General features: G+C 42.1%; 1 protein-coding gene across 1 annotated transcript in view; it reads right to left on the bottom strand.

The window, feature by feature from the left end:
• OBSCN (obscurin, cytoskeletal calmodulin and titin-interacting RhoGEF) overlaps window positions 1–27,036 on the bottom strand; it is a 185,675-nt gene that overhangs the window by 23,768 nt on the left and 134,871 nt on the right. Inside the window, exons 86-95 of the mRNA XM_037382736.1 lie at window positions 26,125–26,302; window positions 24,361–24,474; window positions 23,481–23,648; window positions 23,018–23,120; window positions 22,336–22,465; window positions 21,096–21,201; window positions 4,548–4,796; window positions 2,411–2,534; window positions 1,936–2,078; window positions 1,489–1,601 (exon numbers count right to left, since the gene is read on the bottom strand). Of these exons, the coding sequence (XP_037238633.1) occupies window positions 1,489–1,601; window positions 1,936–2,078; window positions 2,411–2,534; window positions 4,548–4,796; window positions 21,096–21,201; window positions 22,336–22,465; window positions 23,018–23,120; window positions 23,481–23,648; window positions 24,361–24,474; window positions 26,125–26,302 (1,428 nt within the window). The remainder of the gene's footprint in view (window positions 1–1,488; window positions 1,602–1,935; window positions 2,079–2,410; window positions 2,535–4,547; window positions 4,797–21,095; window positions 21,202–22,335; window positions 22,466–23,017; window positions 23,121–23,480; window positions 23,649–24,360; window positions 24,475–26,124; window positions 26,303–27,036) is intronic.

Below are 27,036 nucleotides of genomic sequence, written 5' to 3'. Positions count from 1 at the left end.
AAAAAAAGGGACAGGAGGGACTGTGTGTGAAACAGAGAGCAGATAATGAAGACTGGCAAAAGTACCTTATGAGGCCACCTGTCTGGGCAGCAAAATGCCAGATAAACATATATAATACAATAAATGTAAAGTGATGCGGCCCTATTCCCCCCCATGAAATATCAGCCTCTGAGCTGTTCCTTATTACACCAGAGCAAATCTTCGACTTACAGTAGATCACTCCATAGCAGCACCAGCTCAGTGCCTGGTGGCAGTCAAAAAGTACCAGATGTTAGAAATTCTTAGGGAAGAAATGAAGAGTAAGACAGAAAGCATCATCTTATAAACCCTGGGTTTGCCCAGGGGGTGGTGCTGTTGCAGCAACGCTCTTTCTGTAACAGCTTCCAGGTGAGGATTGACAGAGCAAGTTGGGGCTCTTCAGCCTGGAGTGGGGGCTCTAGCAATGCAACATGGCAGAGCTGTAAGAATTATAAATAGCCACTGAGTGGGCAGGGATTAACTTCTCCTTGCAGAAGATGTAAGAGCCAACACATGAAGCTCGTGGTAAATACGTGCAGAACAGCCCCAAAGGGGTGGCACCTCAGGCAGCATACTGTCATCGGGCCGGAGTCACTGGCAAACCCCATTGTACGCGCAAGATGTTTGCACGGGGGCAAGAGGAGGCTAGATAAGCACGCGGAGAGCTTCACCGTGGGTTCGTAAGTAGGTATCAGTTCAGCTAGCTTGTGGTAGCCCTGAGTTGCAAATGCCAGAGATTGCAAGAATATGAGCAGGATGTATTGTATTCTTGCCTTGTTCTTATTCTTTTTGAGGTGTTCAGGTGTGCACACGTGCACATGTGTGTGTGCGTGGGAGGGGTTCTTTGCATTTTTGCTTGTTTTTTATGGTTCTTATATTTGTCTGAGTAGCTCATCCTTGCACTTCCCATAAGAAAAAAAAAAAAAAAGGAGTAAAACTTGTGCGCACAAAATACTTAGACAGAAGAGTTACAGATAATCACTGTAGAACACTGTCATAGTTCAGGGGCATGACAATATTCTGAGGAATAATAAATTATTTCTCCTTCCTTTCTATGGGATATTTGTCCTTAGTCACACACATTTTACCAGTTCGCTGCAGAAAAGACAACAAAGCCTAGAAGTCACACTGACAATTGGAATAAACCACTCTTAATCCCACCCCTGACCCCAAAACTACAGCATACATCTTGGTGGCTCTCAGGAAGGACCCAGGCTCCCCTCCGGCCCATCTTGGCCCCAAAACCATCTTGCTTGCCCTCTCTGCAAAAGGAGCCACAGTAACACTGAAGACAACACAGGGCGAGATGCATGGTTGGTGGTTCCAGCGAGAACTGTGGATGGTTCAACAAAGCCTACAGATATGACCCAGAATCAGTGTAAGGGGTGTGGGATGAAAAAGCAAAAGAAAAACCCCCCAGAAGTACGGCACTGCAGTCCTCCCTTCAGCCAGAGACAAGCCTGCACTTACCTTAAACCACAAAACAGTAGGCTGAGGGGTTCCTTCAATGACTGCCTGAAATTTGGCACGCTCCCCAGAATTCACCTGCACATCCTCTATTGTCACTTGCATATAGGGAGGACCTGGTGAGACACAAGGGTTTGCTGCATGCACAATACCATAAATTTATTCATAGTGTGCTGATGTAAGTTGAGTTACTCAAATGGGATGTATAGGACTGGCCATTTAGGATATAACATTAGCTTAATGTCAAATCAAGAGATACCACAGGAATATATTCAGATTTCTTATACTGACATTACTTTCAGCCTTCTTGTCTTCTTGCTTATCTGTTACTTTTTGTTCAATAAGCAGTTGCTGCTCAAGAAATGAACTATTTAAAAATACGGTTATTACCAAAAGATAAGACAATGGCAATCATGGGATGTGGGAAAGGGAAACAAGGTTCATTCTTACTTGTTGGGGTCTTTGGGGTCTTCTCCTCAGTCTTATACACACAAGTTCTTTCTGTGGTCTCAATATAAACTTCACTGTGTACATCCCAGACCACATCTCCTTCTCTTCTGTACCAGTCTCCTGCCCCTGTGGCTGGTGATGTTCTTTCAGGAAGCCCAAGAGAAAAGATCATTACATAGTCACATAGTAGAGAGAAAGAGGATTACACCCTGCCACTGACCTGTGTGTTTAACCACCAGACAAATAATTATTTACTTAATGTTAATACAAGAAGAATTTTGTTCTGGGGGAACTAATTTCTCTCCAACCCTTCCTAACCTTGCACAATGCGTGTGTAAACAGGATTCTATAAATACTAACAAGCCTACAAGAATTAGTTCAAGTCGCCAACTGCTTCCTCCACCACGGAGGAGTTGCTTTTCTTGCAGCAAAGTCTGCCACACTTGGGATTCTGTATATTGCGATGGGTATTTACCTGGTAATAGGAACAGTGTGTTCCTGCACGCTTTCATCTCCAGCAGCTGCCCCTTCATGGCCAGGACTGGGGCTGGGCTTTGGCACACTTGGTTCTTCAGGGGGAATCTGCCTTTGGGCTTTGTCTGGCAGCAGAAATAGGGCAAGTTAGACACATCACCTGTGACAACACACCTGAAAGCCAGAGCAAACCTTTGGAGCCTTCTCTAGTCTGCCTTGTGTCAGAACCTAGTCCCTCTGACCTCAGCTGAGTGCAACCACTGAAGCTAAGAGAAGAATTTGACCCTTTTAAGAAGACCACATGAAGCAAAGGGCTTGGATAACATCAGAGAGACTGACCAGCGGCACATCGCTGACTGGGCAAAACTAACTTTTCTGTACGGAAACACACACAGACCAAAATAGGAAAGGCAGTCAGTAGGGACAGGAAGAAATTGGATGATGGAAGGATAGCATGAATTCAGTACATCCTTTATAGGACATTATTTAAGTGTGAGTTACAGCTCTTGGCTACGATGAAATCACAGAATTATTTGGGTTGGAAAAGACTTTTAGGACCATCAAGTCCAACTGTTAACCTAACACTACAAAGTCCACCACTAAACCATTATTATCTGCCGCTAAATTATGATTATTTTACCAAATATATCTTAAAAAAATGGTTTGATGTTCCATTCCAAAATTACAGACTGTCTTTTGATATTGACCACTGGATTCACCCCATAGCATAAAGTACATCATCTCCTTTTGCATCTGAGAAGAAAAGGTTAAATCAAGAGGACCTTCTCCCCAGCAGGAAGGACCTTTTGGGGAGCACTCTGGGGATGTTTGGTGCTGGCTGGGTTTGGAAAGAAGCAACATTTTCTAGAAATCACATCAGACAGCTCATTGGGATGGAAAACATGGTTATTCAAGGCATTATTGGCAGGGTCAGAGACTCCAGGCAGGTGGGATTGTGCTTTCCTGTTGTCAGCACTATCAAAATATTTGCCTTCTTTTTATTCAAATCATGTGCTTATAGGGACAGCTGTCAAGTCTCCATCTTCTTAAAATAATTCCCCATATTAATAACACGTTTCATTTTCTCACACGAAAGGACTGCAAAACCATCTCATTCCCTGTTGTATTATCATTGTAGTTATAACATTTTACTTATGATTTTTAAGTCATCCTGCTTCACCGGAGGATTATTTTCCCAGATGATGTCCTACTAAAAAGGAAAAAAAGGTTTTAAAACCCTGTCATTTTTTTATGCAGTTAGTTTGGGTCTGATTCCATGAAATGTTTCCATCCTTGTGGATGGACAAGAATATATTTTTTTTTTCAAACAGCACCTGGAGTTTGAGGGCTGAAGGCTCCTTGACATTGTCCTTTTAAGTTAACACTAGTGGAGGACAGTTACTTTGACTTGACACAGCGACAGCTCAGACAAGTTGGTATGGCAGAAGGAGAAGGAAGAGTGGAAGGTTTTCTGCTTTTTCATGTTTCTTTTACAAACAATGCAAAGACGAAAGACTCATTCTCCTGGCAAGACACAGTCACACGCATTGATTCTAATCACACAGAAACTGCTAAGGAGTCTGTCAAGGCTTCAGGGCCAGTGAAATGCAGGTGAACTGGATGCACTCAACATCCCAGAAAGTCTCTGACAGTTGATACAGGGGTGTTCAATGCATTTTCAGCTTGTTTATGGCAAACAATAGAAGTAAAGCCACCTCCCTTACCCATCCCACCAAATCAAAAAACAAATGGTTTCTAAAAAATGTAAAGGGATCCCACCCACCCTTCTCCCCCCCCAAAAAAAAACCCGAAGCAAGTCTAAGTCTAAGGTCAAAAGCCCAGAGGTGGAAAAAAAATCCTCTATCCATCCATTTTGGGCAGGTGATGAACCAAACTCTACTTCAGACAGTTTTCAAACACCTCCTGTTTCCAGAAAGGTCTGCCCCAAACTTGTGTCCGACCTAACCCCGACCCACAGCCCCATGTTCTTTGGGCCTGAATGCCCTCTCTTAATCTTCCACTGCTCAAAACACAGTGAATCAGAAAAATAAGGGGAAAAAACATCATTAGTGGTGTGCTCGATACTTGTTTCCCTCTTGACTCCCATGGGACCTTTTCTAGACCCACACCAAACGTACCATGCCCTCCCGCTGCCTGGGTTTGGGTACCGGCTTCCTGGACCAGCACAGAGGGCCCGGCTGCTGGGTCTGAAGGAACGGACCCAGGGAGGCCAAGGCCACCGGCTCCTCCTCGCATGCCTGGGGGAAGAGTCACCAGCAGTGACGCTGAGTCCACCAGTTTCTTTAGAGCTGTCTTGATCTCCTTATCAGCACGCTGAAGTGAGGCCTGGACAGTGGTCTCCATCTCTGACTTTGGGGAAGTCAATCCTACAGACAAGAACAACAGCTTTTCTCTCTTCAGGGTAAAAAGAAAATAGCAGCATCCAACCCATGGAAATATTTGCAATTCTACCATTTTCCCCTCCGAGAGCAGACAGCTGATGCAACAGTGCGTTATTCCAGAAGAAGGAACATAGCTAAGACTTAACATAATAAGGTTCGCACAACACGCTTCAGAAAGACGTATCTCACCAGGCTGAGGACACTGCGCCACACTGCACACACATGGCCTCTCCCCAGACAGTGGAACAAAGGATCCATCTCCCAGCTCAACCCTACGTTGGCTGCTCTGTCAAAAACACCTTCGTTAAGATCAATGACATGAAGCCAATGGTGACCCCATTGCACTGGCACAGACCCTGCGTGCAAGGAGGAGGTTATTCTCCCAGGGGAGGAGGAGGAGTGAGCAGGCACTAGCCTCATCGGTGACTCTGGAGAAGGGCAGGGGAAAGAAGGGAGAGATGTTCAGCTTCATGAGCTTTGAGAGAATGGCAGAGAAGCTACTCCTTGCTCTAAAATAACATATTTGTCCTGCTTTGCAATATCTCAATATTTTTGCTGGGCTTTGCGCTAGAAGGTACCTGAGGCTTTCAAATTTGTACTGGCCTATGCCTTTGGAAGATAACCTAGAAGCAAAATCACCTGGTCTAGTAATGCACAGTGTATAGGGAAGCATTAAACAAATGAAGATATAGCTTCTGCTTCAAGAAACTCATGCTTCTGAAGACAGAGAAAACAAAAGCCTTTGCAAACAGAAAAATGGATTTTCAAACATATGCCTTTGTGGAATGGCCACCCAGGAGACAAATACTGTGGTTTCATCCCTGGTCAGCGCTGGTAGAAGCAGCTAGGCTAGGATGGGATCATAGGACCTCAGGAGTTCATCTCATCCAATCTCCTGCCCAATATACCTTCCACAAATCTTGACGAGGTGCCACAAAGGGGCACCCGATACCTAAGGAAACGCTCCAGTAACCATAAAGCCAGACAAAATGCATGTCAGATTAAGACAATTCATCATGTTCATGATGTGATTGCTTGCCAAGCAAGAGTGCAAACGTGAAATGACATGTGGTTCAAGCAGATAGTAAGAGCACTTGCACACAAACGGTTCTGACTAGTTCAAAGCCATTGGCACAGGAGCACGTCCAGCTGTTTGGATTCGACCCCTTTCCTGGCCTTATGGAGCTACGTCCCCATGGCAGACCTCAGCAGGTAAAGCTGAAGGCCATGTTTGGATCAGCCCCCTGTGAAGACATCTCACTTGATTTTTGTTTTCAGTGTCCTCACCATAACCATACTGGTTATGAAATATTTCAGTTTTGGGTTTGTTGATAGAAAAAGCAAGTTTTGCTCACACCATGTCCCAGACTGCCCCTCAGTGTTCATCAGCACTGTGCCGGGTGGAAGATCTTTAAATGTTTTCCTAGATAAACTGATTCTCTGGTGTTCCTGTTGTGATTGCGGTCAATTGGTGCTGTCCTATGAGTTGGACAGCTGCTAACGAGTGAACTGTTTGGAAAGGCATGAACCATTCTTAGTATCTCTCAAAGAGAAAATATATTCACAGGTACATGCACACAGGTGATGTATGACAAGTCTCCCCCATGCTGCTAATACCACCCCTTTCCTCCCTGTTCAGGGTTGTTACACACTATGATCCTGCTGACCCGAGGAACTTTAATATTAGCTGAGGTACGTCATCATCGCAGTGATGGACAGCCTGTTTCCCAGTTCTAATACCTCAGCCGCAAACCTTCCCACCCCACATCTCCTTCAGCCAATAATCAAGAACACCAAACTGACACATATTTTGAAGACCTAATTCAGCCTCAGAGAAGGACCAAAGAGGATGAGCATTGTTCAAAATTATCGACTCACAGATCTGAGTTGTAGGTATCCCTAAAAACAGGCTCTGCCACTTCAACACCTCTGAAACCGTCCACAAAAAAAAGGAGTCAGAGCCCAACTGCATTAATCTTCTTGGGTTGCAACCCGGCTCCTGCTGAAGTCAATTGGAGCTGATGGACCATCAAGTGCCGTTAACAGAGAAGAACACAGAAACCCAGTGAGTTCAGTGACAGCTGATGCAAGACATTTATTGATATAAACTCAGCATCTAACAGTATCTCTTGCATTTGACTATTTCTGGTATGTTTTTTTCTTTTTGTACCTCAAGCAAACTGAAGTTTCCACTTTATTAATACCCATTTATCTGCAGGAATTTTAGTAAAACATTCTTTGTATTAAAATTTTTAATACAGCTGTATGTTTTCACCTACAAGAAATAAACCCCCACACGTCTCATTAGTTATCTACATAGTGTAATCACAAGCATAATTTTTAACCTCTAGGAAAATATTTTGAAAGTATATGTAATTGACTTGTCATGAACCTTTCACTTTTTGAACAGTCCTGCATAGAATTTTAAAAATTCCTTTCAATTGATTCTCTTTTACTTAAATTGCAAAAGAAAATGTAAACAGATGTTAATTGCTTTGAGTTAATGAATCAAAGTATAGTTATTTTTTCTACAACCATCTGAACTGCAACCTTTTAGCTCCTTTAGAAAAACCTGAGCATCAACTACAACAGGAGGAAACCTCCACTTTTTTTTTTTCCCCCACTTTATTATCTTTTGGATTAATATTATATTTTTGAAGACTACCATAGGGCGAATTCTCTTCTCAGTAGTATCTTTGCAAATGTGAATCAAATTACCTTCCTTCTGTGGAGTTACTCTAGATTGATACTGGAATAACTGAGATCAGAATCAGACCCAATGGAAAAGAAATAATTTTAGTTTTGAAAGTATTTCCTTGTGGCATGTCTGCTACTTTCCAACGTACAGTGCAATATATGAAAAAGGCACTAATGTATATCCTTCCTATCACTTAATTATAAAACAAACAGTATAAAGCAAGGAGATGTTATAAAAAATGGGAGAGTAACATAAAAGAGGCTTGATTTATTTTACCACATGTAATCACTGGAAAAGCATCCTATATTCTGAGGGTAGGGCACATGATATTACACATAACATCCTGTTTGGATACCGAAAGTAAAAGGCTCTGAAATCAATACATTCGTTTTAGGGAGCACATGATCAAGGTGCAACCACAGAAGGAAAAATCTACTCTTCTGTGCCAGCACCTTTTGTGAATCCAGTCCCTGCGGCAATATTGTCGGGGGGGCTCCAGAACAAGCTCCACAGTATTACCTCACTGGGAAACACTGAGACAACATCACACGCACATTTCCAAGGCAGAAACTCACTCTGTTCTTTCTCTTCATGCTAGTTAGAAATTCAGCTGCGTCTGAGCATTTCTCGTTTCCCTGCACCACCTAAATGAAAACATTTTCTATTGCAACACTTATACACAACTCAGCCAGGACGAGGTGTCGGGACTTTTCACCCCGTATCTCTGCCAAGGGCCAGTGCTTGGTCCTACTGAGATCAATGACAAACTCCAGCTGACTTCAACTGGGACCAATATTTCAGCCTATGAGCTCAATTCTTTCCAGGGCTGAGCAACCTGTTGAAGGTCTGTGCAAACATTGATTTTTGGTGAAGCCAACAGAAGTGGGCCATGCTCAGCGCATCTTAGCCTTCCCCTTGATCAGCGCTCCCCCTGTAAAGCTCCAGAGAAACTCCACAGAAGGTAGCACCTCTACAAGACAGCTCAACATACATGTCTACAGTAACATGATGCAATTGCAACGGGCAGTGCTTCCAAGCAGCCCAATACATTTTCAACAGATGTATTTTTCAACCAGGCACTTATGGTAAAGACCTCTTTTCTTTATGTTTGGTTGTTTGTTTTTTTTTTTAAACTGTCTTTGTGCTCCTGCTACTTTGCTGTAGCTCTGCAGTGAATTCCTGTTAGCACATACAGGAGACATCACACATCAATCTATTCAGAGTAATGTTTCAACACTGGCACGTACAGGAGACCAAATGTTCTTCCAGTAATACTTATTGACAAAGACCACATCTGTGGTTCTTTGTATGTGTTAGTGTTTGATTATAGATGCAGAAGTCATTTTGTGCAGCACCTTAATCTTTTGGTGCACGTTAAGTAAATCTATATTTTAAAAGATATGGTTTATAAATCCACTGCACTAGAAAACAGATTAATAAAACCTGTATCTTTAGACAACTAGGAAGTGGACTTGAAAATAGCAGTCATTTAAAAAAGATGGTCTTTTTAACTTAAAGCAGAAGAGAACAATGAAACTCTTGCCTCCTCAAGTCAGTGTGATTCTCAATAGTCAAATTCAGATTTCAACCAAAGGGTCTGAGCAGGCCTTTGCATCCCTAGTAAAGGCAATAATTTCTGTATGTTTCATTCTGTGGCAGAAGTTTAAAATGGAACCAGACTGTGCATGTTGAAAGGTTTATGAAGAAATTTTGAGAGCTAATTGGTGTCCAGAGTGTATAGCAGAGTCAAAGCAGTGTGATGCTTCATGACTTTCAGGCACATACAGTGACAGGAGGTCGCTTTAGCTGGAAATAGTCCTCCTGTCCTGGGCTGCTGAAGGATGCTGAAAAGCTTAGATACTTTCAACTTCTTGCCACACTGTAATGTACAAATGGGCACTTGCAGTAATTTTTAAGTTCATGGGCAAAAATGCACTTATTCATTCATATTTCTGTCATAGGCAGGAGAATCAGGCTTTTCCTAAATCTACCAACACTACTCCACTATGGAATGATATATGTTCACCTTGATCAAAGCTTTTAAAATTTCAAACTTTTCTGACAGACGTGTTCCCTTTAAGACTGGAAAAGCTCAACATATCGTATTTAAATATATTTTCCTCAAAGGTATTCCCTTGTACATGTTACCTTGTGATCTTCATCACCAATTCCCCTCACCTACAACAATTGTAATTAGTTGGTTTTTTTTTTTCTAAAATGCTGCTTTCTTTTGTGTTGAAAATTATGCTTGCATCTGCTCAGCTTTGGGAGAGGTCTTCTGTGCTGATGTGCAAGGTAACAGGCTCGCCGACAGTCCCATAGTTGAGGGTTCTTGTGGAAACTTCAGTTTTAAAGCTTGACTGTCCGTTGTCTGCTGAGAGCTGGACTTCGGTGCAGAAAGATGGTTTTACTGTGAAGGAGGGACCAGGAGAAGCTGCCGCTGTTGCTGCATGCATTCCAGGCGTCACTGCCATGCAGGCATCGCTCACGTGGAAAGAGATGTTTGAAGGTCCCACAGACTGCACACCGGTTATCCTAGACGCTGACATGAACATGCTTGCAGGAACATGCTCCTCAAACTGGCTGAAAAATGTTTGCCTGGGCTGGGACACAACAGGCCTCACCAGATTCAGCAGCACCGGCTTCCCAATTGTTGGCTCGTTAATCTCTGTCTGGAGCACAGAGATCTCGCAGGGTTTCTCTGCTGTATGGTTCTGATCATCACACCCATAGGTCTCCCCTTCTTCAGGAACATAATCTTCAAGATCCTCCAGAGTTAATACTTTGCCATTGTGGGTTAAGATTTTGCGATCCCGGGTGCTAAGGTCGTCGGTCTGTAGTTCCTCTGGTTCGTCAACTATCACGACATCATGCTCTTCTGGAAGAGCATCTTGCATTGCTTCAGGTACCCCCTCTTCCACAGGCCAAGATACATTTGATTCATCTACCTCTTCCTTAACCTCTGGACTCGCTAGTGAGAACAGAAGCTCCTGCTGGTCTGCACCAGCTGTCTCAAAACTGAAGACCAAAGGCTCACCCCCACAGGCAAGCAGCGGGGAAGCCACGTCTGACTCATAGTGAGCACTTGTTTCCTGTGGGAAGCTTTTTTCCTCGGTTCCATAATCCATAAATAAATGATTTTCTAGTTGTTCGGACCCAGTCGGGGAGCTTCTGTCTTCGTTGCTGACTTGAGCTCCTTCCTGCTCAGTGATGTACACCAGGGGCTGGATATCAGCTTCAGAGAGACTGTCATTAGGCAAAGATTTGGACTGTTCTACCAATTTATTGTTGGAGTTGTTAGTGTTTGGATCATCTTCTGGGGAACGCCTAGGCCTCGAGCTGGGAAATGTGAATGTTAACACCCCCGAGTCATCTTTTTCTTGTTTTGCTGGGGAAGAGCCTCTTTTCCTTGCAGGTTTTGGCGTTTTTTTTCACCTTGAATTCAATTATTTCCTCCACTTCAACCCATTTTGGCTTTTTCTCTTCCACCTTGGTCTCTAAGAGGACATCTCTGGCTGCTGCTCCTTGCCTGTCCTCTGGTTCTGTGACAAAAAGCACGGGAACAGCAGACTTTGGTGTCACCTCCTGCTCGTGTCTGTGGACAGGCTGCCTGATCTTTGAGACATACACTGGCTCTGGAGCTGGCTCTGCTCTGGGGGAGCGGGAAGGCGAGTGGCCTGAAGAAGAACGTGCTGGAGAAACCCTTCCCCTTTGTCTTGGGTTCTTCACCACAGTGGTTATTGTTTCCTCTCTGATGACAGAAAGGGTTGGGAGTTGGCAGGAAGACGAGACTTTTCGGGGAGCCACACTCCATCAGCACATGCCAATGTCGGTCAAGGCGCTACAGTGGGGTTAGTTTTGTGAGAACGCCAGCTTTTGGTGAAGCGTGTCATTTCGGAAGGGATACACACGCAACGCACACACCCACATGCCCATCACCCCCTACTTTCTGAGCCAGGGAAGCCCTCTGTTCCCCTTCCCCCAGGTGGGCCCTAGCTCCATTAACCTCCTTGAGCGCAAGACCACAGAGGTATGTTCACTGAGAAATGTTCTTCTGGATGCTGCTATATTTCACGGGCTTGTGTTGACCACCTACTCTGCTACTTTAGACCCATATAGCAGTTTCACCCAAAGATTTTAACACTCAAGGAGTTTAACCTTTTCCTGGGTATCCTTGGCTAAAATCCTGGCTTCATCAAACTCAGTGGCAAAATGCCCTTTATTACAGTAGGGTCAGTAGGTTCCTCTTTTTTAATAATTGTAACATATCTCTTTTTTATTGAAGACTCTATTGAGATCAGAGATACGCATTTTTACATGCAGAACAGTTACGTTAAAAGGGCATTAAACATCTGGAGACCAGGAAAAGAAAGTTAGAACATTTCCTGCACAAGTCATCTACCCCAAAATGTACTTATTTTTGCTTTTCACAATATCATTCTTGCAGACACAGCCTGATCCTGCTACCACCAATTGACAGGGGAGCACCAAACCAATCTGGGATGCACGATTATAATTTCTCAGCATGTTTCTGCTGGCCTTACTTTAGATTTTTTGGACATATCGAAAGCAGTTGGGACTTTTCAGCATCCCCGTATAAATACGCAGCTTGTGTCAAAACAATCTTCTCTGCTCACATGCCAGGACAAGCATCAAGTTTAAATGAGCTACAGATGAAACTGGATCAAACAAGAGTTGAGATTCTGTCCCTACCTCCAAACAATGGGATAAAAAAAAAAAAAAAAAGAATTAACTGAAGGGTAAAGACAGTGGCCTGGACTGGGGTTATGGATCAAGATGATAGCTTTTTCATTTCTTTCTCCTCGCCAGCTCCTAGTCACAGCCACACAGGGCTGGAAGTCACCAGCTCCGCTCTCCAGCCGTCTCTGCTCTGGCTTTTGCACTGAGATACGGTGAAGGGGGGAAGGAGTCCTTGTGAAAGGAGAGGCAGTTTCTCCTGTTGCATTTGTCTAACCATCGTGGAAAACTAATCCTTTTAGGTATATTGTGGCCTTTGTCATTTACTCGTCTTATTTTTAGAGACTGGTATATTGCGTTCTGCTATGGAGATCAGATTTCTTTCCACATCAATCTCTCCCCTTAGAGGATGCAGCGAAGTTCAGGATGGGATCAGCTACAGTGAGATTTCTTTTCTTTCAGAGCACCCTGTCTCCTACTGCCCCCCCCCCCCCCCCCCTTTTCCCCCAAATTGTCTATAGTTTTGCTATAGAGCTTTAAGGCTTATGTGAACCTTTCATAACGGCCATGGTGCCTTTCTAAATTACACTAAATGAAATCATTCTAGATAAAGACAAGAACAAATCCCTGTGGGCTTTCACTCGACTTTGCTCTACATTGCAAGGTTAAAATGTGGTTTTGGTCTGGGATTTGCATATATTGACACTGTTCAATCCCATCTCTAAATTATCTGTTATTTTCTGCTAGTTGTTTCCAAGCTACTTCTTTCCTCAGCTTGCTGCAAATTAAGGAGAGCTGGAGTGTGCCCTTAGATAGTCGTTCCCAAACTTTACCCCATCACTGGCTTAATTCCAGCTGAAGTCCACTCTAATGAGTTCATGACTGCCTCCACTAGCAAAAGGAGGGGGATTTCTGTTGTTCTGAGATCCCACTCATAAATGTACCGACCTCCTTTGGGGCTGCAGCCCTTAATTTGGGAATCACTTCTTGAGTTGTCCAAAGCAACAGTCTTTGGAATTTACATGTCAGAAATTCAGAAATCAGCATAACTGATGGTATTTTGCATTAGTTTAATATTATTTAATCAACCAGTATTAATGCTGCTGCTTGTGATCTGAAATCATGAAGGGAAAAGGACTACCAGCTGACTGAGGAGAGATGTAAAATAAAAGCATCTCTCCAGGTGATTTGCAGAGATGTAGATAGATGAGATTTACTAAGCTTTAGATGTAGTCTGACTGAGTGATTCCTTCCTGGTCATGACTTTCTCAGGATGTTTTTGAATGTGGTACCAAAAAATATTTCTCTGTTTAGCCATCCCACTGGTATCTGAATCCTTGGTCCTTGAGATGGTGCAGGCAGAAACACCTTCGTCTTCTGGTCTTTGGAGGGTAAACGGTCTAAGGACTGGAGAGGTTAACTGAACTGATGTGCAAGAGAGAGGGGCACAGCAGAACCCCTTCCTGCCTCTCCTGTCTGCTCACTGCCTATTCAAGGTGGAAGCTGCTAGGAGGGGGGACATGTCTTCTTATGCTCCGCATGTGCTAAATGCATGGGTCATAAGGAATAGTCACCAAAGAAAATAATAAAAGAGATAAAAGGTAAGCAACACTTAACCATATTTTAGTTGTCATTTCACACGTTCTCCTCACCCAAGTAAAAGAAGTCAACTTTGGCATCATGTCCAAGTCAAGGACTGATTAGAGCAACAGGACAACCCTTGAGGGAACACACTGCCCCAAAATATCCATTGTGTTGTCACCTACTACCATTAGGACATGATTTGAACAGCTTGGAGGTGCTCTGAAGGCCTACCACAGAAGGACAATGTCCCCCTTCCAGCACATGGAACAATTTGGTTATGTATTTGGTTTTGTTACTTAAAAAAGGAAAAGACACATTAAGATTTTAATGGCTGATGAGCTTCTGGTGTACACATGACTGACAAAGTACTGCTTTTTGCTGCAATTAATCTTTATATGTTATAGGAACCCAATATAAACCAGGCTCAAAGTATCCAAACAGACCAAGTCATTACTGGGACAAAAATTCATAGTGAGACAGAACGGGATAAAAATATGCATCTTCCTTCTACTTCATCATAAGAGGCTTTCCTGATGAATTTAAAATAGAAAGCCAGAAGAAATCATCATAAACTATGAGATACTTGTTAAGTTTGTACATTTTTTCAAAGCTGGTTTCTTGTCAACATTGAGACTCAAGACTACCTTCTTGAACTCTTGCACAATTCTGGCAGTCTTCCATGGAATTTTTTTTCACATGTAATCTAATAAACAAACTGACCCAGGCTGTGTCTAACACCATTGTTGCTATTTTTTGAAAGGGATAGTAAGATCTTTTTTCAGGTGGTCACTTTGCATAGCCCAGAATGCCATGAGATCTGGTGGGATGGGAATGAACACACTTGCATGGCCAATAAACACAAGCTTGTTATTGGATCATGCATAGGCAGCAAGGCAAAACACAAATGTTATTTAAAAAAAAAAATCAGCACTTACATGATGATGGTTTTCTTGGGCACTTTAGTCTCTTGTTCAGTGACTACAAAGAAAACAGTATGAACAGCATGGGGTTAAAGAAAGGCAAAAGCTGAAATGATTAAATTAACTTTGCTCAGTTAATAAAAATAAACTGGAATGAATGAAAAAAACAACTGTACCATCCCATCCATGCTTTCTGTGGTTATTTCCAGAGTCACCTTTAGTGTTTCTGACCAAGAAGGAGAATTCAGAGTGCTCTCTGAACAGTGAAAGGTTTAGCTTAGAAATTAAATATTTTGTGGAGAACATTATTGCAAAATCTGTTTATTCTACCATGAGATTGTGACATTTTTGTTTAGCAGGTCAAAGCCAGAAAACAAGGTCCTTTTTTTTATTTTGTTGTTGTTCTTGTTTCTGTTTGGTTGTTTGGGTTTTTTTTTCTATAAGGTAGTGATGGTGTGAGAAACATGAAAATGCCTTGACCTGGAAAATCCTGGAGAGCTGAACGTCTTTAAATTTTGATTTCACTTACTAAACAAAGAGTCTCCCCAAACACTGAACAATGTCCAAGCTTTTGTGGATTAGAGGCAAAATCCCAGCTGATAACAATGAAAACTACAATCGTTATCATCAGGTACATCAAAAAAAGAACCCCAGGAAACCCAAGAGAGCCCTGTAATACATCTAAGCCTGCTCCATCTTCTTTTTGCTATAATTTGCAATTTTTCCTCACCCTTGTCCCCTAACAAACAAGAAACTATTGATGTATATCAAGATCAAAAGAAAAGTAATGATTTAATTATTTTGCAAATATTTCTTAGAATTGACATTTTTAAAAATAAGGAAGATACCATTTGAAGAGCTAATAGAAGTTTCCATCCTATCTGCTGGAATAAAATTAAGACACAGTTTGAACCAGACTGTTTGGAACACGTTCTGAACTGCTGAACCTATTTGAGATCTAGAAAAAACAACACCAAGCCCCATTTCTTATTTAATAAACTAGTAAAGTTTCTAAAAAAACCCTTAATTTAATCTCAAAGTAATTTGTCCAGAAATTGGTTTTCAGTTTTCCAGCCAGCCTATAATAAATAAGCTCTGGTAATTTTCAGTTGGTAGAATTGAAAGTGAACGGCAACTTAAAAATATGTCTATAAAATCACAAACAGTCCTTGCCCAGGGAACTCGTAGTGTCTGTATTATTTGTTAAATAACTTATGATTAGCGCTGATGTTTTCAACAGTGTCCAAAACCTGCACTGACTGAAAATTAAAAATACACCTACAATATTAGATGGAATAGTTTAACCTAATTTTCCTTCCACTTCACTTCCAAGGGCTTCCTTCTGCCACCAGCTAAAACACCAAAACCCACCATAATGAAAAAGAATTTTGTGCAAATGTTGATCTTAATATCTGACCTAGAGTTCTATATTTTCTTTCCAGAGCCTTGTCTCATTTATCCATGTAAAAATCTGGAATAATTTCCAATAAAGTCAAAGGAGTTACTGCAGAATTAGGTGGGTTTAAACAAGGTCTGCTTGGAAATTAGAGTTTATAGCTTACTGAGTCAGTAAAGGGCAAAATTATTTTCAAATGTTTATCTATGAACACAATTACAACGTAACTGTTTACCTACCCTTACTTAATATTTTTTTAAATAATTCAAACCCTTTTTAAAATGGTGGAATGATAATTATACAATGATGGAAGATGAACTGAGTGCTTGAAGAATTTACTGCACCCGGGTTAGAAACGTTCAGTGAAATTTTAAGCCCTTTAAATCAATATTGTGCAACTTTTACATAACTTTTAGAGAACCTCATCAAGTAGTATCATGAGATTAACCCATAAACAGAAGAGTGTAAGTTCTGATGTAAATAGGAATTAATTTGATTATACACCTAAACATAGATGTTTTATACAATTATTTTAACAGCAACTGTATTTAGATGATACTTAAACATGTATTTAATGAAATCTCCCAATGTCTGTAAGAGGAAGTCTCTTAAATGTTTATTAATGTCTGTTCTTGCAGTCCTCCCAAATGACATCAAACACAATATTTTTATGTCGCAGATGTCAAAGGGATTCAGTATTCAAAAGTTTAGCAGGCCTGGGATGAGGAAGCTGTAAATGACATAAACGGGTCCTGATGACTTGCAGTTTTGTGCGTGACAGATCGATCTTATATGTGCTATCCAAGGTGTGAGGGAGGATTTCAGCAATCCTATACGAAGGATAGAACCACATGAAAGTAGGATGAGAAAATTTGGGTTTCTTTTTTTTTTTTTTTTTTTTTTAATTTTTCCCCAAGAGGGAAAATATTCTGCATCTGTTTTAGCACTAGATTTATCATTTCAACTTGTTCAATAGCATTTTAGGAAAACAGCTTCACAAAGCAGGAGCCCCTGGTAAGCAGGTTAAAAGCTGTAAGCATTAGGATCAGCCAGTGCTTCTATAAGACTAGACTCCTCTCTGGTTAATACATGAAATCATTGACTTACAAGTGATGAAACATTTAGGATAAGTCAGTTCTTCTCACACTGAATGGATAAAAGGTGGTTTATGGCCTTTATTACAAACTTTATGTCTGCTTTCTTCACTCCCAGAAGCATAAACCTGTTTTTCCTGCACAGTACATGCTGCTGGCATAAACCACAGGAGCTCTGCTCTGCATTCACCCTCTTCTGCTACGCTTCAGAGGCCAATCTGCAACCAGGGGATGCACAAATCTGCTAAAGCTAATCTTAAAATGAGCAATTCGTGGACATAATGGAGTTTCCTAAATTGTGTGAATGAAATGTGTTTTGCTTTCTCTCTCTCTCAAAAAAAAAAAAAAAAAAAAAAAAAAAAAAAGGCTCCACTCCTGCAGGGACTGAGATGTTGTAAAGGCAGATTGTACTCTCTTGAATTTGTGCTGAAAACCACATGGCCAGCCCCAAAATGGCGATGCCAACAGAATAAAAATAACAACACAAATATTTTAATCATCACCCTAACCAGGGAACTTCAAAAAAGTCAGGGGACAAATTCCTCTGCTCTATTTCTTCAGTAAAATGTGGTGCTAATAGATCCAAATGCTCCTCTGTGTTTTAAAGCAATCTTCCGTTTGAGAGCCTCAGAATATTTAGCTTTTTCCTGCAAGGTGGGTGTTACCAAACAAGGCAATTAAACGACTTGCCCAAAGCTCTGCATGAGATCCAAGGCAAACTGGAGAGGTTCCCGTGGCCCGGCTGTAACCACGCCAGGTGTTTGTCTTTACCGTTTTGCTTATGTCCGCTTGCATAGCTGACTCCTTCCCCTGTTATTGCCTGTCTCGTTATATGTCCTGAATCTGCACGCCCATGTGAAAATGCAACACCTTCCAAAAATGCTGAGCTTTGTTTTTCTTCAAAAACAAACAAGTTAGTGAGCCTGGGATGAATGAATCACCATAGGAACACATTAGAAAGGGATGCCAGAGCACACCAGCCCAGATCTGCCGTGGGTAGGTTAAGCAGCAAGGTGCAAAGCAGACAGTCAACTTGAAGTCAAAGAGAAGGATTTTCTTTCAGTGACACTTTTTTTTTTTTTTTTAAATGTATTTAAAATTCTTCCCATATCCACAGAAAAAGGATTTTGAAAGCAACCCTCCATTGACTTCAGCGCAGCAACCAGGTGTAGCTGAAGGCAGATCTCAGCGATTCAGGCTGGCAGCCCAAGCTGCGGCTGCTTGCAAGGGGACCCCTTAGTCCAGTGGTTTCCATCCTTTTTGGATCTGTCCCTTCCAATGGATCTGCAGATTCCCACAGTGTGAATTTAAACCTAACGACAAGAAGTTTGTTTGGAGACCCACGGTGTCAGACTGTGGGCCACCGCTGACTGCCGGTCAGGGCTCCTAAACCACTGTACTAACGGTATCCCAAATGGTGACAGTAGGTTTGGTTCAGTATAATGAACAGTACAGAAAGGCAGGAGGATAACAACCGGAACAGCTGCAGCTAAAGGCCCTTGGGTGCCTCAGGAGGCTCTGACAATTGTTGTTTTGCAGAACCAACGATAAATCGGGTAAAAGAGGCCCACTGCGCAGGTAAGCTAGGAAACAGACACAGCATCTCTTTTCTGTTGTAATAGTACCACACAACAGTGACGTTGTCCTCTTGGTGAAGTAACAAATAATCCCATTTTCACAAATAGAAAGGATGGTAAGGACGGAAAAAGAAAGCCTTCATGAGAGCCATCCGTCCTCCAGTTCCTTGCCGGATGAACCTGATTTTTCCATAGGCAGACCAAGGCTGGTTATTGATTCTCAAGAAAGCAACAAATTCCCTCCTCGGCCCAGTGCATTATGCCAAGTGCATCCCTGATGCGATTCTGCTCAGAACAATCCTCTTGCTCCATGGATAAGCCTGCTCTTTGCTCCCTTGGCCTGAAGCAGCTCTCCCTCTGCTTCTCCTCAGAGGTGACTTGGGAATCAATTTCCATCCCTATTACCAAGTTCAAGCAATTGCACATCACAGACCAAAACCTATTTCATAACGTTTCTGAAGCTTCCAGGCAAACCCCAATTATATTTCTTCAACCAAGCTCACAAAATTTTTTGGGTTTGACTGCAGGAATAAAAGCAGATGAGTAATGCAAGGCTGAACATAGACATTTACAACCCCAAGAGCTGAACAACGCCCTTAACACTGTTTTACAACCCTTGTTTTTATAACATCATCTGCCTTGGTACAAGGGAACTTTATCAAGATATGCCACTCTAACCGTGATTTGTTTGTGTCCCTCTCCACCCTGCGTACAACTCTTTTTCTCTCTCTTTAGGGTACAGGAAGGGCAAAGCTTCCAGTACTGCAAGGTTTATTGTGCTGAAACAATTCTGATGTTGCCTTACTAACACCATTCTCCCTGTAATGCTTGCAAATGATTTGATGGTTCTTTGGGAAAGGACTAAAAGGAAAGCAAGCATAAAGGGAAGACAAGCAAGTACATAGATCACAATATTAATCTTAGTAGCCCATTGTGTCTGAATCCTCTTAATGTCATAATATATTAGTATCTACAGGGGGCTGGCTAAAGGGTCCAGCCATCCAGGACCCCGTCTCAGACAGAGCCAACAGCACAGACCTATAGAAAATGATGGGGGGAAAAAATACATATGTGGAGTACCATTGTCCCTGAATATTTTTCCACACTCCAGTCATTTCCTGCCCAGCAGCTTCTCAAGTCAGGATGCCTTTGTATTTGATGGCTCTTAGTGAATGTTGATAATAATAATAATTATCCCGTCAAAAGCACCCTTAAACCCCTGTTATTACTGCAAGACAATGTGAAAACACCGATGAGGAAAGAAGGCTCTACAGCTGTTGGCAAACCCCTGGCTTTTCTTGGCTGCGTCTCCACTAACCACATCTGGGACAGCTCTCTGACACGAAGGTCTGCTGGAATAGAATGGCCTGTGCCAGTCCTGGTCCTCTTTCTTACCCTATTAACTAGATAAATAGATAACTACGTTATCTATTATAGATGGTCCCTCGGCTGTATTATCTCCTGAACCACTGCTGGGAACTGTTTGAGAGAGACAGCACTGGCTGGCCATGCTCAGCCAGCCCAGGACACTTCTAAGATGTACGAAGAATGGGTTCCCTATGCCAGGAGATGTTCCTTACGCAGATGTAGTCGCTGATTTATACTTGGTTGTGATGGGTTTATAGCAAGCACGTCAAACACACTGCCTGCGGAAATCCCTTTGATAAGAAGGTAACTGTAGGCAGTGACATCCTAAAGGTGTTAAGAAAGAGATGTGTTGTTGGATGGGCGTCAAATCAGTTCCTATCACCCTGCCAATTCAGGTGAAACACGCAGAAAAAGGAAGCTATGGCTATATGGTGTGTACTCCCTGAACAGTCCTAGATAATGGATCAACTAATACTACCCAGGCTATGCTGCTGTCACTGCTGCTTTCTCTGTCATTCCAGATGGTCTTCAGTGGTATTTCAGCAATGAGCATGACATGCCTGCAGCTTTACCGACTGGCCCTGTTTTTTCTCAGCCATACGTTACTCACATTCTGCCAGGCTGACACACATTTGCATGTATTCGAACAGGGACAGAAACATTTTTCTTGCACTAGTGGTGGTGAGATGTACCCTTCATTTGCTCCTCCTTTTCCATATAATGCCTTTACGAGCATTATATGATGAAGTTGATTTGTCAGATTTGGCAATCAACAGATGGTGATGGGTATAGAGCTGAGATGCAGTATACCCATGCACATCTTGATAGACATACAGATACAAGTACACCAACAATCGACATGGATAAGATGGCAAATATATTCGATCCTCAATGAGGTGGTTTTAGAGCAATTCACTGACATACTTACGGAGCTGGTCAAGGATCATACCTTCTATGGTAATGGCTTGGTCTCCTCTCCTCTCCTGGGTCAGGGCTGCAGCACTGTGATGGTAAAGTTCTGCTCCACTTTTTGCAGACCCTAATCTGTTCACCAGCTAAAGAGAATCATGCAGTACCAAATGAAATGCAGGGTGTTTTTTTATAATAAAACCTTCCTATACTACATTACAAATTCATTGCAATTACATGACAACAGAAATGAAGATGTAACCCCAAACCTAAGCTAGGGTTTGAACACATTGCTGCTCGGTGGAGTTCACAATAACACTTTACCATAAATTACTTGTACAGACAAGTTACAGCACATCAGTTAATTTACAGTTAGCTGCAGTTTGCTCTGCAGCCTGTGGCTTGTCCTGGGGTAGCTCTTTCTCTACCAACAGGCGCACATTCCTGCTGTGGGCTGTTCAGGTGGTCACTGGAGGGGGTTTCTTTGGTTAGCATCAGTTAACCTACTGAGTCTTAATCAGCCAAGGGAATACCGGACCTTGGGATCTTAGCTAATGGTAATGCAAGGTAATCTGATGTTGCTAAAACTCTAGTATAAGTCTCTAAATTATTTCAAACTTCCTAAACACTTCTGTGAAATAACTGTGAAGTTGCTGTGAGCCGAGTTGTTTACCATGGGTCTGCTGACTCATCCTAATTTCCTGAACCAAAGTCAACTGTTTTTAGTTGAGCCCTGAGAGCTTATTACTATTTTATTACAATGAATACATAAAATATGACTCATTTTTAGAAAATATTTTACAGTACTTTTATTTTAACTTATCAGGTACTTCCACCTATGCTTGCTAAACAAACAGAAATGTCAGTGGTTTTTACTTCTATTTACACTTAATTTCTTTCTTTTGGCTTTGAATGGTTTCTGTGTAGCAGAATGAATCTGTCCTAATTTAAAGACATTCCAGAAACAACATGTTATGTCAGAACGGCCCTGAACTTTGTAAGAGGTACCTCTAGAGATCTGGATCTAAATCAAATCCACAGAGAAAGCTCACTCAATTATTATTTAAACCCCTAAACTCTCAGATCATAATATTCTGAAGCTTTTGGATGTTCACAATCCAGTTCTACTTCAGAAGAGCCTGACTTTTTTTATAAACATTTTTTATACGGCACGTGGTAGCAATTACTCAGTCACTAATCTCATGCATGGATCTCTCCTAGTAAAATTAATTCTCCTGTGTCAAGTCAGACAGCAGATCTTTAAATCTCTCCAAACTTACCTCACATTCATAGTGTCCCATATCTTCATTGGAAGGGTTCTTGACCACCAGGACTACCATGCCACTCCGTGGTTCACTGAAAGTCTGGTATTTAGTTGTGTCCTTCAACATTACACCATCTTTGTACCACCTGCATGTGGAAAACACTGAGCATAAGCCAGGAAAAAAATAATGAAGTCCTCAGCTCACTGATCCATCTATCAGACCAGCAGGCAAACAGCTCAAGATAGGTCTACAGGGGGGTAGAGCACACATGGATACTAAACTGCTCAGGTTTATGAGATTCTTCTCAGGAAATCTCACCAGTCAATGCAGGGAAAAGGGCTTCAAATCATGAGAATGTATGCTGAGGTGTTTGTCTGAATAGCCCAGACTGGTCGCTGATAAAATCTATTCAGGTATAAGGCAGGGAGGATAAAGAAATGATAAAATTGTTGTCAGGGCACTAGGTCTGATACAGTCCTGTCAGGGGTTATCTGTAGGTAGTTCTTTTCAGATTCTAGCCAGAACAAACAGGAGAATCCCAGGAACATTGGGATGAGGAAAAGCAAGCATTGGGATGGCGTTAAGGTGGAAGACAGAGAGAAGAAGGAGTCATAACATTGAAAGTAAAGACAGGAGACTTCTGTCCATGCAAAATGGGAAAAAGAGGATTTGTTCCAGTGTAACTTGAAGAACTGACCTGATTTGAGGCCTAGGTGCTCCTTCAATAGTACAGGTAAACTGAGCATCTTCACCCTCGACAAAATAAGCATTTCTAACCTTGTTCACAAACCGTGGTGGCACTGCAAAGCAAAGATAAACGTAACCAGTAGCAGAAAATATGACCAGATATGAAGGATGTGTCCCTGGCCAGATAATTCTCATGATGTCTGCACACAGGATAAATGTAACTAGTAACAGAAAATAAGACCAGATATGCAGGATGTGTCCCTGACCAGATAATTCTCACGCTGTCCGCACACAAGGCACTAAAGACCAAATTTTTTGACCCAAGAGCAATTGACTGCACCTGTACATCAAAATTATTTTTTTTAGTATTATCCGGTAGATGTTATACAGACCTTCTGGATTGTCTTAGTATTTACGTGGAAGGTATTACACAGCAGACCCCTTTAAAACAATGCATCTGTGCAGAACTTTACCTTGAACAAGGATCTTTCCCAAGGTACTGGCGTTTCCAGCAGGACTGGAAGCAAAGCACATGTACTGTCCTGAGTCAACACCTGTTAGGTTGTCCAAGATCAATGTGCAGGAACCATCGGGATCTTCTATTATAATGTGATGGGGATCCACCTCCACAGGCTTTCCATCTTAAAGATAAAGGGAATTATTATTTTTTTAAAATAGCTTAGTAGCAATTATATTTTCTCCCTGGGAATTTCGTCCAGCTTTTCAGCTTGAGAGGACCAAGAGCTGCATTTGCTTTATTGCAGTTGATGTTGGCAGTTGAGGAATGAACTTTTCATCTTCATCCAGCTCTCTACAAAGTATCTTCTGGGCAAAGCACTGTTGAGGGACCTTATACATCACCAATCCTCATTTAAAAGTGAAATTCTCCCAGAATATGTGCTGTGCAGTTATAGCTCTGATTTGCTAGCCAAAGGAACACCTCCAAAGTGACTGTAAACATGCAGAACAGATCTTTACAAGGCATCAACTTAGAGCAAAGCTGTTTCCTCTGCAATACAGTAATGCCAAGTAATGCCAGGGAAAAGACTATGCCCACACAGCTGCCTGGGCTGTGACATGGAAACATCTGAGCTAGTTCAAATAAGTTGTTCATTTACTAGAAGCTGTCTAACTGCCACAGGTTGTGGCTCTATGCAGGCTAACCTGAAAAAGCAGGGTATATTAGCTCATAGGAAGATCTAAGTTACTTGGGTTGCTTAGTAACTAACTTTAAGACTAGACTTGGGTATCTCTAGGTGGTCAGCTTTTAGATTCCCTGCTACCCGATTAGCACAAAGCAATACAGTTGAAGAACAACTGTGGACGGTGCATTTCGTGACTTGCTGCTCATACCTTTGTACCAGCTGACAGATGGCTTGGGAGCTCCTGTAACTTTGCAAGCCAGCTTGACCGTCTCTCCCAGCTCAGCTGTACAGTCTGCCAGCTCTTCCTCAAAGTCTGGAGGTACTGAAACACCAGAATGAGCATGTTAGTCTGGAGGAGGGGAGCTCTGTCCATAGGGTGGCGGCTGCAAAGTAAGGTAAGGATAGGTATCATTTTTGAAGATCTGTGAGGTTCAGAATGGAAAGCTGAACAGGGAATTTTAGCAGCTAATGACTTTCCAGGTGGCATGCTGTCCTTGCTTATCCGAGACTAAATTCAGTCTGTCAAATACCTGTTGTTGGCTATAAAGATGGGCCATAGAAAAAAAGGGGTTTGTTGCTTATCTGGAAGTATTTTATGTCATAATTTTAATAAGCCCATCCATTATTCATACACCACACAGCTACCACAGTTAAGATATTTCCCCAATTAAAATGCACCCTTGATATCCAAACTAGTATTCTGTTAGTCTCCGTACAATGATTTCTGTGCTTTGTTAAGAGACTTTTATTTTAATTTACTACTACCATATGAAACTACGCAAAATTATTCTGATAGTCTTCCTCATTAGAACACTTCACTAAAATAAAAAAAAAATTAAATATCCAGACTTGTTTTCAGTGTATATACACTAAAACAAATTCTGTTCTGGCATTTTAAGACACCAAAAAGACACTGTAAAGGACACCATTTGTAGCTTATACCTGGACAATAAAGACCTGATATCCCTGCTGATAAATTTGTGGATAGAAAAACCAGTGGAATCTCAAATGACAGTGAGGATGAAGCAGCCTGAATGACGAGATAAAAATCCAAAGGAAACACATGTGGCCGGATTCAGCAACATAAGCCAGCAGTTGAATGGAGGATTCGGTACCCAACAAAGTCACAGGGGGGTTGAGACTGGTATGAGTAGGACTCTGGGTCAGGTCCTGAGAAAACTACCCGCTGGAGTCTGATCCTTTTCATGCAGCAGGCCAGGGCCCCTGTCACCAGATTCTGTGGTCATCTACCCTTCCACAATCCCTGCCAGATCAGATGCCTCTCCAGTGCCAGCTCTGCAATTTGTGTTTTAGAAGTTTCAATAATGTGTTTCTCTTCTCCAGTGATGCACATTTTCTGGGCTATTTTGCTGGAAAACAACATCCTCTGATTATTGACAAAAAAATGTATGAATATGATGACAGGCAACTGAGCAACCACTGTCTGATCCTCCATCGAATCCACATCAGTGGAAATAGCCAGGGATAGCCAGCTCTTCTCAGCTCATCAGCCTGGATTTTCCACGCTGGGATTATGGACTTTGAAGAGTAATTGGAAAGTCACTCGCCTGGCCTGCTATTGCCTAAAAACCTATACAGGTCCTGTGGGACCTCTGTCATGTAAACTTAATCGCTTCAGTGCTATACAGTCTTGTTTCCCTTGATGGTAAATGGAGAGAGTCAAACACCACTGTCCCACTGTGCTAAAGATGCCCTCCCTAGCTCAGGTGGAGGACCTAACGCTGCTATAACCACTCCAGTTAAAGCTCACTGCTTGCTGTCAAGTCATGTGAGTTGTTATTTACAACACTCTGCGATGTGATTAAAGGAAAACCTCCAACCCTAGCTCAGTTTAAGAGGTGGCAGATAACCCTAAATGGTTTCTCTCCCTCTTTTGCTAATCTCGTTCCTGAATCAGGGAGACCACGCAAAAAAAATACAGGAGGTTTGGGCTATCTCGGGCCATACTCACTCCAGACCGGCTCGCTGATCCGCTGCTGTATGCCACAGATCTCCTTCACCCAGGAGTTCTTGATATTCACTGTACGTGCCTGAAGGAGGTACTTGCGGACCAAGTCTTCCCGTTCATGCCAGATCTCAAATGCCCGGTCATCCCCTTCCACAAGGTCGTTCACATCTATGTTGTTCAGCTGCGCGACAGAAGGACCAGAGAGTCAACACACAGTCAGTGTTCTTAGGGCTGAATTTCAGCCAGGACCTTTCCCACAGCTGAATCCCAGAGTTTAGGACAGTTCAGATCTGAACTTAGCTTGTGTGAACCAGAACCATCTTCAATCAAGGTTCAAAATGGAAAAAAATATCGACCAGCAAGTCTGCTGCCAGCATGTACTCTCTTTAGCGGATCTAAGTTGTGCCATTCCCATTACAGCAATATTAGATGCTCCAACAGCAAAGGGATAATTTACATCACTTTTAAAGAGTTTTCATATTGCATGAGCAATGCAACATGGCTTTGGCTGAACAGCAATCAGGATCACTTTGCAAACCTTTCTCCAGTACACCTGACTTTCTGGTTACCAGATATAAATTTTCCTGGGAGTAATTATCACATTTCAGGGAAATACTATCCAGCATTAAAGGGTATCCCAAGGTGGGACACACTGCCATGCACAACTGCAGCGCTGTTGGGCCCAGGAGTAGCACAACTAAGGACTACATGAAAAGAAATTATAGAACAGCCACTCTCTGGACAAAGCACCATTTTTTTTCTTGGAAAATAAAATCCACCTATGAATATTGGTAAAGAAAGAGATAAGGTTTTTCAGAAAGCCTCAAATGGGCTTGTTCACAAACTTTTTTGTTTGGTTGGTTGATTTTTACTGGAGTTGAGCATCTACTGCCTTGTGAGAACTCCTTCTGCAAT

This window comes from Falco rusticolus, chromosome 4 (assembly GCF_015220075.1).
Source record: "Falco rusticolus isolate bFalRus1 chromosome 4, bFalRus1.pri, whole genome shotgun sequence".
Lineage (NCBI taxonomy): Eukaryota > Metazoa > Chordata > Aves > Falconiformes > Falconidae > Falco > Falco rusticolus.
Note: the sequence above shows the minus strand (reverse complement) of the source record. Positions and strands in the feature narration are given on the sequence as shown.